This window comes from Rhyacophila brunnea, unplaced genomic scaffold (assembly GCF_057557595.1).
Source record: "Rhyacophila brunnea isolate RB1 unplaced genomic scaffold, BYU_Rbru_1.0 scaffold_16, whole genome shotgun sequence".
NCBI lineage: Eukaryota > Metazoa > Arthropoda > Insecta > Trichoptera > Rhyacophilidae > Rhyacophila > Rhyacophila brunnea.
Window position 1 is genome coordinate 13,453,489 of NW_028232816.1, and position 13,095 is coordinate 13,466,583.

Here is a 13,095-nt window from a genome sequence, read left to right on the forward strand (position 1 = left end):
AAATAATAAAAAAAAACATATTTTTTTCGAATTTGTCTGTTTTTACACTGATTTTATGATTTTTACAGGTTTTTTTTAAATTACCCGATATCTCGAGAATTATCGAGAATTCTCTTCTGGAAATCCCGAATCCCGAGAGTTCAAAATTTCATCATTTCGGGAAATCCCGAATCTCGAGATTGAGATTTTCTCGGGAAATACCCAACTCCAGTTGCAACTATCTTCCGCGCACAAAGGCAGCGTGATGAAACGAATGAAAAAGCAGCATCTGCACACGCGTCGATGCAGCATTTTGTTATTCTATCTACGGCCCATGTCAGTATGAATTTGTTTCATGCTACAGGCAGATATCTTTTTCTATCGAAAATGTCGCACTGATTCTATGTGCATGATATTAAGATAAATGTGTTTTGTGAAAGACAACAAAATCACATCGACAAATTCGACGTGTTGTCGACGAGACGAGTTTGTATGTGCGACGGGGTTTTGCAATAGCATTTAACTTTATTTAAAACCGTGTTCATTCCAAAACCGATCATATGTGAATTCACAGAGTGGAAGATGTATAATATATTATTTACATAAGATTTTCCTTGTGCGAGTGACATTATCAACTGATCAGTTAGTTTTGTCAGTAAGTAATAAGTATATATTATATACCTACTATACAAAGTATACATTTAGTCTATACCATTAGACTAGGTAGGTACCTATATATTTCGCAACACTTTGCTCTAATTGACATCTTTATGGTAAATTTAACGTGGATGCACCCGTATGATTAGTATGATTAACAAATTTCGCCTACGTATGAACAACGAAATACGACCAAAAAGGCGGACAAACTTTTTCAGAATTATGATGAATACTTATTAATATTATTATAGTCAGGGTTACCAACTACGACCGGGTCTTCGGCCGGTCATGCTTCTCAGCAGGTGTATTCGAACGTTAACACGGTAACATGTTTCCGTTATTTTTCTTGATCTAAAATAACACGGATAACTTAGACACTAGACTTTAACACGGACAGGGCAATTCCGTATACAGGCGGTTATCTACAATGACATTAATATGGACGAATCATCTGGAAAAGAAAATGACACTCACTTTATTGTCGGGTCTGCCGAATGGCATAATCTGTTCTAACGCCATTACAATAAAGGTGATATTGCTATAAATTCCTGATGCTTTTTGTTGGTTCTGCCGAATGGTTCGGTTCGAACGGGTTCGCTCAAATGTACATTGACATTAGAAACACTGATCTAACGCCATTACAATAAAGGTCATATTGCTATAAATTCCCGATGCGTGATATCGCATAATGGAAATTGCGTGACGTCTACCTATACATACGAATGCGCGATTTATCCACAATTACATTATTGAGTGCGTCGTCCGTTAATAATGTCATTGGTTATCTACAATAATTAGTAATACGCGGCACTGCGTCTTACTTGATTCTATTCGGATGCATTTGGAATCAAGTGTAGCGTATTAAAAATATGTTGCGGTACCACTCAATGGCATTTGACAGTTCGCGGTAAATTTTCGAAACTGCTGCATCTCAATTCTTAATAATTGTCGTATTCTAGCGACCTTGTTAAAAAAACATCACGTCAGACAGTTCGCATCCCGGGCTAATGAACTGTAATATTTATTACTTTTTAAATTGATTTTTGAGTCAAGTGGTTAGAATAGCCCTGCAGAAGTAGATACCTAGAATAGGGGTTGAAATTTGAAAATTTTAATGTGTTGTTATTAATGATATGGTTTTTTAGTCACGTTTTTCAATTTGTGTATGAGTCAGAGTATGGACCTAATAGGTTGAGCAAGTGGCTAACATCCATTTCTCGTAAAAACAACATTGCTAATATAAACCTCCACTCGTGTGGTGCTAAGCTTGAAATAGTCCCTGAGATTCTTGATCCAGGACGTTATTCTTCTGGCAGCTTAAACCGGAAATCCTCACTTTAATGATAAGATGCAGAAGTTGATATCCTTCGGGATGCCAAACCACACATTAGGTATTAAAATACCCCCAAGTTTTACTTTGCTGGTGTTTTAAACATGATTTTTTACATTCAAATAATTATGGAAATTAGTTTCTGACAGCACACATGGTTCATAGAAATCGGCATTGTTTTTACTACCTTACTGTCATTTTAACTGTAACCATACTGTAATATTATGTTTTATAAAAATTATAATCTTTATACCTAGCGTACCTAGTTTTTTTTTTAATAATACCAATGAGTGACTAAATCACTGAAACAATATATCTAATTACTATTATTATCCACCTCTGTTCTACCTACTGAATATATTTGTATTTATGAACATACTTAAAAAGTGACTAGTGAACCGATTAATATTAATAATTATGATATTATTAGGCATTTACCTAGGTATATTTTGTTAACCAACCTATTAATAGTTGTGTATGAGAATAATATTGTTTTGCAGATATTTTAACGTCCAACAATTTTCACAGAATTTGTGCAAATCGAAAAATAACGAAGCTTTAAAACTATTAATATTCCAAATAATATAAATATCGATGAATCAGAAAATTTCATTTGCTCGAATACTCCAACCTGTTGCATTCTAATTGGACAAAACAGATTGGACTCCACATCATTAATCCAGGTGCACAAAATAATGGCATAGTTTTATGTCACAAATGTGTATCATTATATGAGTATATTTTCAATTTGTAACAAAATTAATTGATTTTGGATATACTATTGAGTTGAATTTGTTTGTTTACATTGTTGGCGAGCTATTTTTAAGAAATTGTAATGTTTTTAGGAATTGTTATTCATGTTCTATTATTATGACAATTGTTAATGACGTCTGTTGGTAGGTCCATTCGAAAGATGTAGAGGCGATGTATCATCATTTCTTAGCTCATTCTATAAGTGGCCGTTGGCCGCGAAGCACGTCATGCTTAGAGAGCGCCGCCAATCGGCTATATTGCCAGAGTGTAGATTCGAATTTTTCAGTAGTGTGTGAGTTCCTTAGCCGAACGACTTTCGAAAAACGACTTTATTTTTTTTACATAGTGTTAAAACAAGTGTGCGCGTTTTTTTTATTCGCCGTATTAAATAATAACTTATTGTGATCATTTTTGTATTTTTCCCGTTGTAAAATACCATTAAATTTTTCGTGCTGTGAATATAAAAAAAATCGCCGAAGTGCCTTATCGATTGAAAATTTGTGCAAGTTTTCATTACCGCTAATTTTACATTTAAAATATTCTCGCGTATAAGTGACCATAATAAAAATTAGTGCCTTATTTTTTATAAAATAATATTTGTGTATCGCCTATTTGGAAATAATAATATTAGTAATATATTGGCAAAAATAATAATAATTCAAAATGACTATTAAGGATAAAAAGGATAAGTCGGGAGCGTCGAAATCTGGAGCCGCCGGCACCAGCAAGACGACGACGTCTGCGAAGACTTCCACAAACGTTGCCAGTTCCTCAAAGTCCGTCCAACAAAGTTCAAGTTCCACATCTACTTCCACCCAAAAAGTGTTCACGTCTGCATCTGGCAAAGCGGTGCGGTACATCGACGTGAACGTGGAAGAAGATGATCCGCTCATGATTACAGATATCACTGACAACCAGTCAATAGGGAGTTCTTCAGCTATGTCAGATTTCTACAACAGTCACCCGCATTATATAATCACAGAAGCGCCTTCCATTGTAGACTTATCAATAACAGGTGGTAGCATAACTGGGCCACTCACACCCGTCCATGAAAATATATCCGATATGTCCGTTTCCAATACTGGAGAATTCATCTCGAAGAACTCTTCGGTTCAGCAATCGTCTTCAACTCAGCAGTCTTCAAACAAAAGTACACTTGAAACAAGTTCAACTTCTTTCGATCAGTCGTCTGGGTCTCAAAATATTTCAGGAAATCAAAGTCTCAATACAGGGTTCATGGTGCCTTCGACTAGTACGCCTAGAAATACTATGGCCACTGAATCGTTTTTAGATGCAGAAAGGAGCCACATGACCAGCCATGAAAGTAATGTTCGCGATACGAGAGGATCAACTTCGAAAAACACAAGCATATCGTCGACCTCTGATAACATAACCGGTTCTTCTCAACTAACCGACACGCGCGATGTACAATTTACAGATAGAAATCGCGGAAAAAGTGGATGGGATGGAAAATTCGTTCCCGATACTGCCGAATCTGCGCGTAAGAGAGGACAAAAACAAAATCAGAGCAGTTCCAGTGCGTTTTACGGCCACGATGATGGAGGAAATGTCGATAGGCGTGTTCAAAATGTAACCGGTGATAATGTCAAAAGTTTTTCAAGCACAAGTCAAACGTCTCAGCAGAGTGTCAGTTCTGTGCAAAAATCGTCATCCACGAGCTATGTCGTTGAAATAGTTGATGGGAAAGAACGAATAATCGACAGTAAAACTCGTGAGTGGGGAAGCAGTCAAGCCGCTGCATCACAGGAAGCTTCTTCCAGTAAATCCGGCACAGGAATTCCTACGCAGCAAGAGTATTCAAAACAAACATTCGATGATAAGGCCATATATGATTCCGGTAAACCGGGAGAGAAACCTATAATGGACCACGCATCTTCAGATTCTTCTGAAAGATATAAAACTATTGATGGGAAGGTAGTTACATCTACGAAAGAAATAAACTACGACAATAAAGGCCATAAAATTGATGGAAAGTTTTTGACTGACCAATCTTCTCCTTTCAGTATCACCGATAAATCGAATATAATTAAAAGCAAAGATCAATTACAAAATATTAGAGATGTTTCTCATATTCTTGATTCAAAAAACACCGTTCGAGATATTGTGGATAGTAATGTCATTGATAGTAAAACTTCAACACAGTCGTCCCAATCGTCAAGTAAACAGCAACAGGTATCGCAAACCAGCAATACATACGTGGAGAGTTATGCGGTGGAGACCGTAGATGGAAAATCTCGAGTTATCGATAATCAAAAGCGTGAATGGGGGAGCAATCAGACAACTGGAAGTTCAGAAAAATCGTCAAGCCGATCCGGCACAGGCATGACACCTCAGACCGAATACTCCAAGAAAGAGTTTGACGATCAATTGGCATATGATACCGGCAAACCTGGAGAACAGCCTGTTATTCGCGGTCACTCGACGGAAACAGTGAAGCAGTCTAAAAATGACCAAGACTTATTATCGAAAACAAATACAGTATCGTATGATTCCAGAGGAAATACCATCACTGATTCCTATACAGAGCGCAGTAAACCGATCGCGGGTAAACCCAGTGGTGATCCTTCAAGACATGGAAAGAATACTCCAGATTCTTTGGACTTTATTCAGCGTGAACAACAACATTTGGCTGACAACATACACCCAGATAAAAATCGCCCATTAATGGCGACAACTGATAAAACTCAAGACTCTTTACGTTCCGTTGACACCACAGAAAGAGTTAGAAATATTGATGAACAATCTTATACTCAACATTCAGAAGCGACCAATGTTCAATCGTCGACTACTTCGTCTACATCAACCATTAGGTATGTCATTGAAAATGGCATTAAAACCATGATTGATTCCAGTCAGCAGTCAACTTCGAAGAAAGGTGATTCTAAGTCAGCAGTGTCAAAAAAAGATGACACACGCGTAAGTACCGACAAGACAGTTACCGATATAGTAAGCAAAACTTCGACACAGCCTGATGAATCGGTTCAGTATGTCATTGAACATGGTATTAGGACTATCGTTGATCCTAAAAATAAACCAACGACGTCAAAGACAACCAAGGATAAATCTTCGAAAATAACGACAGATGAGAAATATGTGAAAGATACTTCAAGTAAATCCGATGAAGTTACGCTGACTGCAACGACTGTTACGTATGTTATCGAAAACGGCATCAAAACTGTTCTTGATCCTACTACTAAAAAAGGTACAACGCAAACCGGTAGGAAAAGTCCAGAAAAAGATCCAAAGCGTAAACCTAGAGATCAAGATCCAAAAGATAAAAATAAAAAAGACCCCAAAAAGATAACAGACGAGACGTCCGAAGAAACTATTACATATATTATTAAAAACGGTGTTAAAACAATGGTTACGAAAAATACGAAGCAGACGTCTCCAGACAAAGATGATAAAACAACAGTTAGCAGAAAGGATGTAAAAAATCAACGCGATGTTAAAACAGTAACTGAAGATTTCTCAACCGACGAGACTGTAACGTATGTCATTGAAAACGGTGTAAGAAAAGTGGTAGATCGAAAGGATTCTCATAAAAGAGGTGTTATCTCCCAACCGATAACTACCACAGAAACCACTATTGAATATATCAACCGGGATCCTAAAGATCCTAAAAATAAACCTGGTGAATCAATTACAACAGTCGTTACTTATGTAATTGAAGATGGAGTCAAAAGAATTATTAATTCTACTACGACACGTTCTCCTCAAGGAAGTGATAGGACAAAACATGTTCCTATTACAGACGTGGAGTACATAACAAGTGATACAATTGATCGTAGAGATTCCACAATGGCCACCAGTTCTACTGTCACATATATCATAGAAAATGGTGTTAAAACCTTGGTTGAGAGTACAAATACAAACGTTGATTCCAGAAAAGTCGATGACAGAAAAACAATAAAAGATTCTGATGTGGAATTTATTACTACAGATAGGGAAGACACCAGAAGTTTGACTACCGATAGTCATGATTCTGATCAAATTGCAACATACATTATTGAAAATGGTGTAAGGACACTTCTTGAACCCAAGGGTAAAAAAGGATCTCCTTTGAAAGATGACAAGATATCCAGAATAACCAAGGATACTGATACAAAGTTCACAACAAGTGACACTACAAGTAGAACAGATACATCTACGAAGGAAGAAAGGTTTGTTAGCGAAGAAACTGCTTACTACATTATTGAAAATGGAGTAAGAACACTCGTAGAACCGAAAAGTAAAAAGGATGAACCATCTATTGATGACAAGAAACCTAAAACACCTAAAGATTTTGATATAACACATGTTACAGACATTAAAGATTCTAAGTCAACCAGGGACGATACGTCTATTACAAAAGTGAAGTACATAATAGAAAACGGAATAAAGACAATTCTTGATACTACAACTGATAGTGGATACAAACCGAAAGATACTGATAGAAAACCGACTTCCCGCAGAGACACACCCACGAAAGGGGTTCCTGGTACCAGCGACGATGAGACAACATATACAACACGCAAGGATACTGATGTTCAACATTCAATTAGCAATATCAAACAGAGTCATGATCTCAAATCAATTACTGATAAATTTATTAGCGAAGAATCGGTTACTTACATTATCGAAAATGGTGTCAGGACAATTCTTGAACCAAAAAATAAAAGAGATTCGCCAACGAGGGAGGATAGTAAAAAACCCAAACCAGTGAAGGACGTTGATACCAAATATTCAACAACCGATGTCACAGATCGCAAGGACTCAAAAGTAACTAGAGACGACAAGTATACGAGCGAGGAAAAGGTGACATACATCATTGAAAATGGTATCAAAACACTTCTTGAACCTAAGCACAAAAGAGACTCACCATCCCGAGATGATAAAAATAAACCCAAACCTGTCAGAGATGTTGACATCAAGTATTCGACCAATGATGTTACCGATCGTAAGGATACCAAATATACAAGTGACAAATTCACAACTGAGGAAACAGTAACATACATAATTGAAGACGGTGTTAAAATACTCGTTGAACCGAAGACCAAAAAAGAATCTCCATCTAGAGAAGATAGAAATAAACCTAAATTTGTCAAAGATATTGACGTCACTGACCGCGAAGACACCACCGTTTCAAGAGATGATAAATTCACAAGTGAAGAGACGATAACTTATATAATTAAGAATGGCGTGAGGACACGTGTTGAACCCAAACATAAAAAAGATTCACCATTGAAAGATGACTATAAGAAACCCAAGGATGGTGATAAAAAACCCACTGATAAAGAGCCTAAGGATACTAAAATTCCAAAAGATGATAAATCACCTGGCGAAGAACCTGCGAAATACATAATTGAAAATGGGATTAAAACCCTACTTGAACCTAAAAACAAAAAAGATTCTCCGACTAAAGACACCACAAAGAAACCAACGTCACCTAAGGATGTTGATTATAAAACTTACGAAACTGTTGACCGTTCAGATACTGAGTTCACAAGTGAAGAAACAGTTAGTTATATAATCGAAAATGGTGTGAGGACACGCGTTGAACCCAAAGGGAAAAGAGATTCGCCAGCAAAAGAAGACAATAAAATGCCCAAGGAAATTGATAGAAAGAAACCCACCGACTTAAAAGATCCCAAGGATACCAAAGATCCAAAGGACGATAAGTCACCTCGCGAAGAACCGGTGACCTACATTATTGAACATGGTATTAAAACTTTTCTAGAACCCAAGAACAAAAAAGATTCGCCTACTAAAGACGACAAAAAGAAACCTAAATTCCCAAAGGATGTTGAGTATACATCCTCTGAAACGATTGACCGTACAGATACAACATTCTCGAGAGACGATAAGTTTACAAGTGAAGAGACAGTCACGTACATAATCGAAAATGGTGTAAGGAGGCGAGTTGAACCCACGGGTAAAAGAGATTCACCAACTAAAGACGATGATAAGAAGCCCAAGGAAATTGATAGAAAGAAGCCTACTGATTTGAAACACCCTAAAGATACTAAAGAACCAAAAGATGACAAGTCACCTCATGAAGAACCAGTCAAATACATTATAGAAAATGGAATTAGAACCCTTCTTGAACCCAAAAACAAAAAGGACACACCAACTAAAGATGACAAGAAAAAACCCAAAACACCTAAAGATATTGAATATACAACATCCGAGACAATTGATCGTTCAGATACTAGAATCACCAGAGATGATAAGTTCACAAGTGAAGAGACGGTCACTTACATAATCGAAAATGGTGTAAGGAGGCGAGTTGAACCCAAAGATAAAAGAGATTCACCAACTAAAGACGATGATAAGAAACCCAAGGAAATTGATAGAAAGAAACCTACAGATTCAAAACACCCCGAAGATACTAAAGAACCAAAAGATGACAAGTCACCTCATGAAGAACCAGTCAAATACATTATAGAAAATGGAATTAGAACCCTTCTTGAACCCAAACACAAAAAGGACACACCAACTAAAGATGACAAGAAAAAACCCAAAACACCTAAAGATATTGAATATACAACATCCGAGACAATTGATCGTTCAGATACTAGAATCACCAGAGATGATAAGTTCACAAGTGAAGAGACAGTCACATATATAATCGAAGATGGTGTAAGGAGGCGAGTTGAACCCAAAGGTAAAAGAGATTCACCAACTAAAGACGATGATAAGAAGCCCAAAGAAATTGATAGAAAGAAGCCTACTGATTCGAAACACCCTAAAGATACTAAAGAACCTAAAGATGACAAGTCACCTCATGAAGAACCGGTAACATACATAATGGAAAATGGAATTAGAACCCTTCTTGAACCCAAAAACAAGAAGGACACACCAACTAAAGAGGACACGAAAAAACCCAAATCACCTAGAGACGTCGAATACACAACTTCCGAGACTATTGATCGTTCAGATACTAGAATCACCAGAGATGACAAGTTCACAAGCGAAGAGACAGTCACATACATAATCGAAAATGGTGTAAGAACACGCGTTGAACCCAAAAATAAAAAAGATTCACCAACTAAAGACGATAATAAGAAACCCAAAGAAATTGACAGTAAGAAGCCGACTGATTTCAAAGACCCTAAGGATACTAAAGATCCCAAGAAACCCACTGACAGTTTCAAAGAGCCTAAAGATGGCACAGTTCCAAAGGATGACAAGTCACCTGGTGAAGAACCGGTAACTTACATAATTGAAAATGGTATTAAAACTATTCTTGAGCCCAAAAACAAAAGGGAACCAACACCTAAGGATGATAATAAGAAACCTAAAACGCCAAAAGATGATAAAGATTTTAAGTCTATCACAGATAAATTTATCAGCGAAGAATCAGTTAGCTATATCGTGGAGCCGAAAGATAAAAAAGATTCTCCATTTAAAGACGATACAAGGAAACCGGAAAAATCTCCATTGCCGAAAGATACCAAAATGACGAGCGACGAAAGGTTCATATCCGAAGAGACTACGATGTACGTTATTGAAAATGGCATCAGAACACGTATAGAAAAGAAGCCTAAATCTCCAACAAAAGATGATGATAAAAAACAACCGACTAAAGGTAAAGATAAGCCTTTACCCAGTGAGACTAAACCAAAAAAGCCAGTTGATGACAAGCCAACTCCTGACGATACACCGAAGTATATCGTAGAACATGGGGTCAAAACATATCTTGATACACCTAGTAAGAAAACCCCCACCAAGAAAGATGATGATAAGAAATCACCAACACGTAAGGATGATAAGCCTGATTCAAAGACGCCTGGAACTAAAGATACTAAGAAGCCAGAAGATAGACGTCCCACTGACGACACTCCCAAATTTGTTATTGAAAACGGTCTAAAAACATATCTTGACTCTCCAGATAAGAAATCTCCAAAAGACGGAAAGCCTGGCAAACCAAGTAAATTGGTCAAGGATAAAGATACACCCACAGACCACAAGGGTGTTCCTAAGTTTCCGGTAGATACAATTACGGACGAACATACCTTTACATCAAATCAATTCACTGATATTAAAGATTTCAAATCTAGCACAACTAGCTCTACTTTTGTTGATGAAACATTTAATACAACATACATCGTTGATGAGACTTTCGTTGATGGGAAACGTGTGCCAAGGCCAGCCGCAGGGGTGCCTTCTGATCGTAGACCGCAAGATAAAAAGCCGATAGAAGACAAACCATCAGATAAGAAACCCGGAAAACCAGAAGATGGTAAACCCACAGACAAAAGGACTGGTAAAAGGCCCGGAGAACCAGATGATGATAAACCCGTGTCAAGACCAGCTGCAGGTATGCCGTCTGATCGTAGTCCGCAAGATAAGAAACCGATAGAAGACAAACCGTCAGATAAGAAACCTGGAAAACCAGAAGATAGTAAACCCACAGACAAAAAGACTGGTAAAAAGCCCGGAGAACCAGACGATGATAAGCCCGTGTCAAGGCCAGCTGCAGGTGTGCCATCTGATCGTACACCGCATGATAAGAAGCCGATAGAAGACAAACCATTAGATAAGAAACCCGGAAAACCAGAAGATGGTAAACCCACAGACAAAAAGACTGGTAAAAGGCCCGGAGAACCAGAAGATGAGAAACCCGTGTCAAGGCCAGCTGCAGGTGTGCCATCTGATCGTACGCCGCATGATAAAAAGCCGATAGAAGACAAACCGTCAGATAAAAAACCTGGAAAACCGGAAGATGGTAAACCCACAGACAAAAAGACTGGTAAAAGGCCCGGAGAACCAGACGATGATAAACCCGTGTCAAGACCAGCTGCAGGTATGCCGTCTGATCGTAGTCCACAAGATAAGAAACCGATAGAAGACAAACCGTCAGATAAGAAACCCGGAAAACCAGAAGATAGTAAACCCACAGACAAAAAGACTGGTAAAAAGCCCGGAGAACCAAACGATGATAAACTCGTGCCAAGACCAGCTGCAGGTATGCCATCTGATCGAAGGCCTCAAGATAAAAAGCCTGGACAACCGGACGACGATAAACCCGGCAAACAAATAGCTCGTTTCCCCGATGGCAAACCAAAAAATGTCATCGACAGATACACGGATGGTCGCACGGATATAGATGTATATTCCACAACTCAGGAGTTTTCTTCCAATACGACTGAAGTTACAAAGCAGGCCTTCCAGGTGGAACAAACCACCAGCAAAGTTGAAGTCACGAGATATATAATCGAGAATGGCGTCGAGAGAAAGGTTGTCACGTACGAAGATGCTAAGACTGACGAGAAAGTCAACAAGTTTGTTGACAGAAGCACTGTCAAGGATGTCAAAGAATTTGTGAGTAATCTTTAATTTCAACAATAACAACTATTCACTAAAAATGTCAGTATAAAATAACATTAATTAAATACTAATACCTAATTATTTATATGTGCATAACTGAATTGTAAGATGTTTCTTGTGATAGGAACCGAAAGCTATTATTATCCATAGTCCATAAATTTAATAAAGAGTTAACTATGTCAATACCAGGAGACGTCTAAATCTTCGTGATACTAAACAATTTTAATTGAAATTAATGATTAGCAATGTAAATGTGTTATAATAAATTATTATATTTTTAAAATTAAATTGGTATGAATACTAAAGACTCGGATTTTAACAACTCCAGACTCTGTAAAATATTATCCATGGCAATTAAAAATAATTCATAAGGAATAGTACAAAACTTCATAAAGCACCCTGTCGATTGATAGTAAGTAGGCAGTATTATATTAAATTTATCGGCGTGTTTTATATTTACGGAATATATTCATACTATATACTTTAGAAAGTTTTTTCATGTGACAAAATTGCGGCGAAGGGTGTAGATAGGCTGTTGATATCCGATATAAATAATGCACACTAAACTTTATCAGTCATACCTATTTGTTTTCATTGAACCAATAATACAAATTACAGATGTTACATATTGGTTAGTTCTTTTTTATTCAATTAAACCCAGCCTAAAGCAAACCATAATAGTAGAGGCAGGCTGTTGCAGATCCGACAAAAACAATGTAAGTTTTGTCAGTCATACTTATTTGATTTCAGTGAACTAAGAATACAAATTAAAGTAATAGACTCTTGGGTTTCTACCGTGTGTACTTATTTCTTCTTTCCTCGACGTTTTGGGCTCGTTGCAGAGGCTATTATCAAGAGATATCCAGAAACGTCAAGGAAGGGAGGAAGAAGTACATACATCACAGAAGTTAAAAAACAACCGTGAAAGTCTCAAACAAGAATACAAATTGTTTTGTTTAAATTCGATTAAACCCTGCCTAAATCAAGCTATAGCAGTTTGAAGAATGTTTTGTGTATTATAGTTTGGTTTAAGCAGGTTTAAT

General features: G+C 37.3%; 1 protein-coding gene across 1 annotated transcript in view; it reads left to right on the forward strand.

Annotated features, from left to right (window-relative positions):
* The first annotated feature begins 2,913 nt into the window (after positions 1–2,913).
* Positions 2,914–13,095, forward strand: part of Sdb (SAXO downstream of blistered) — a 104,484-nt gene continuing 94,302 nt past the window's right edge. The window contains exon 1 of the mRNA XM_085943668.1: positions 2,914–12,046. Coding sequence (XP_085799794.1) covers positions 3,383–12,046 — 8,664 coding nt within the window. The 5' untranslated portion in view covers positions 2,914–3,382. The remainder of the gene's footprint in view (positions 12,047–13,095) is intronic.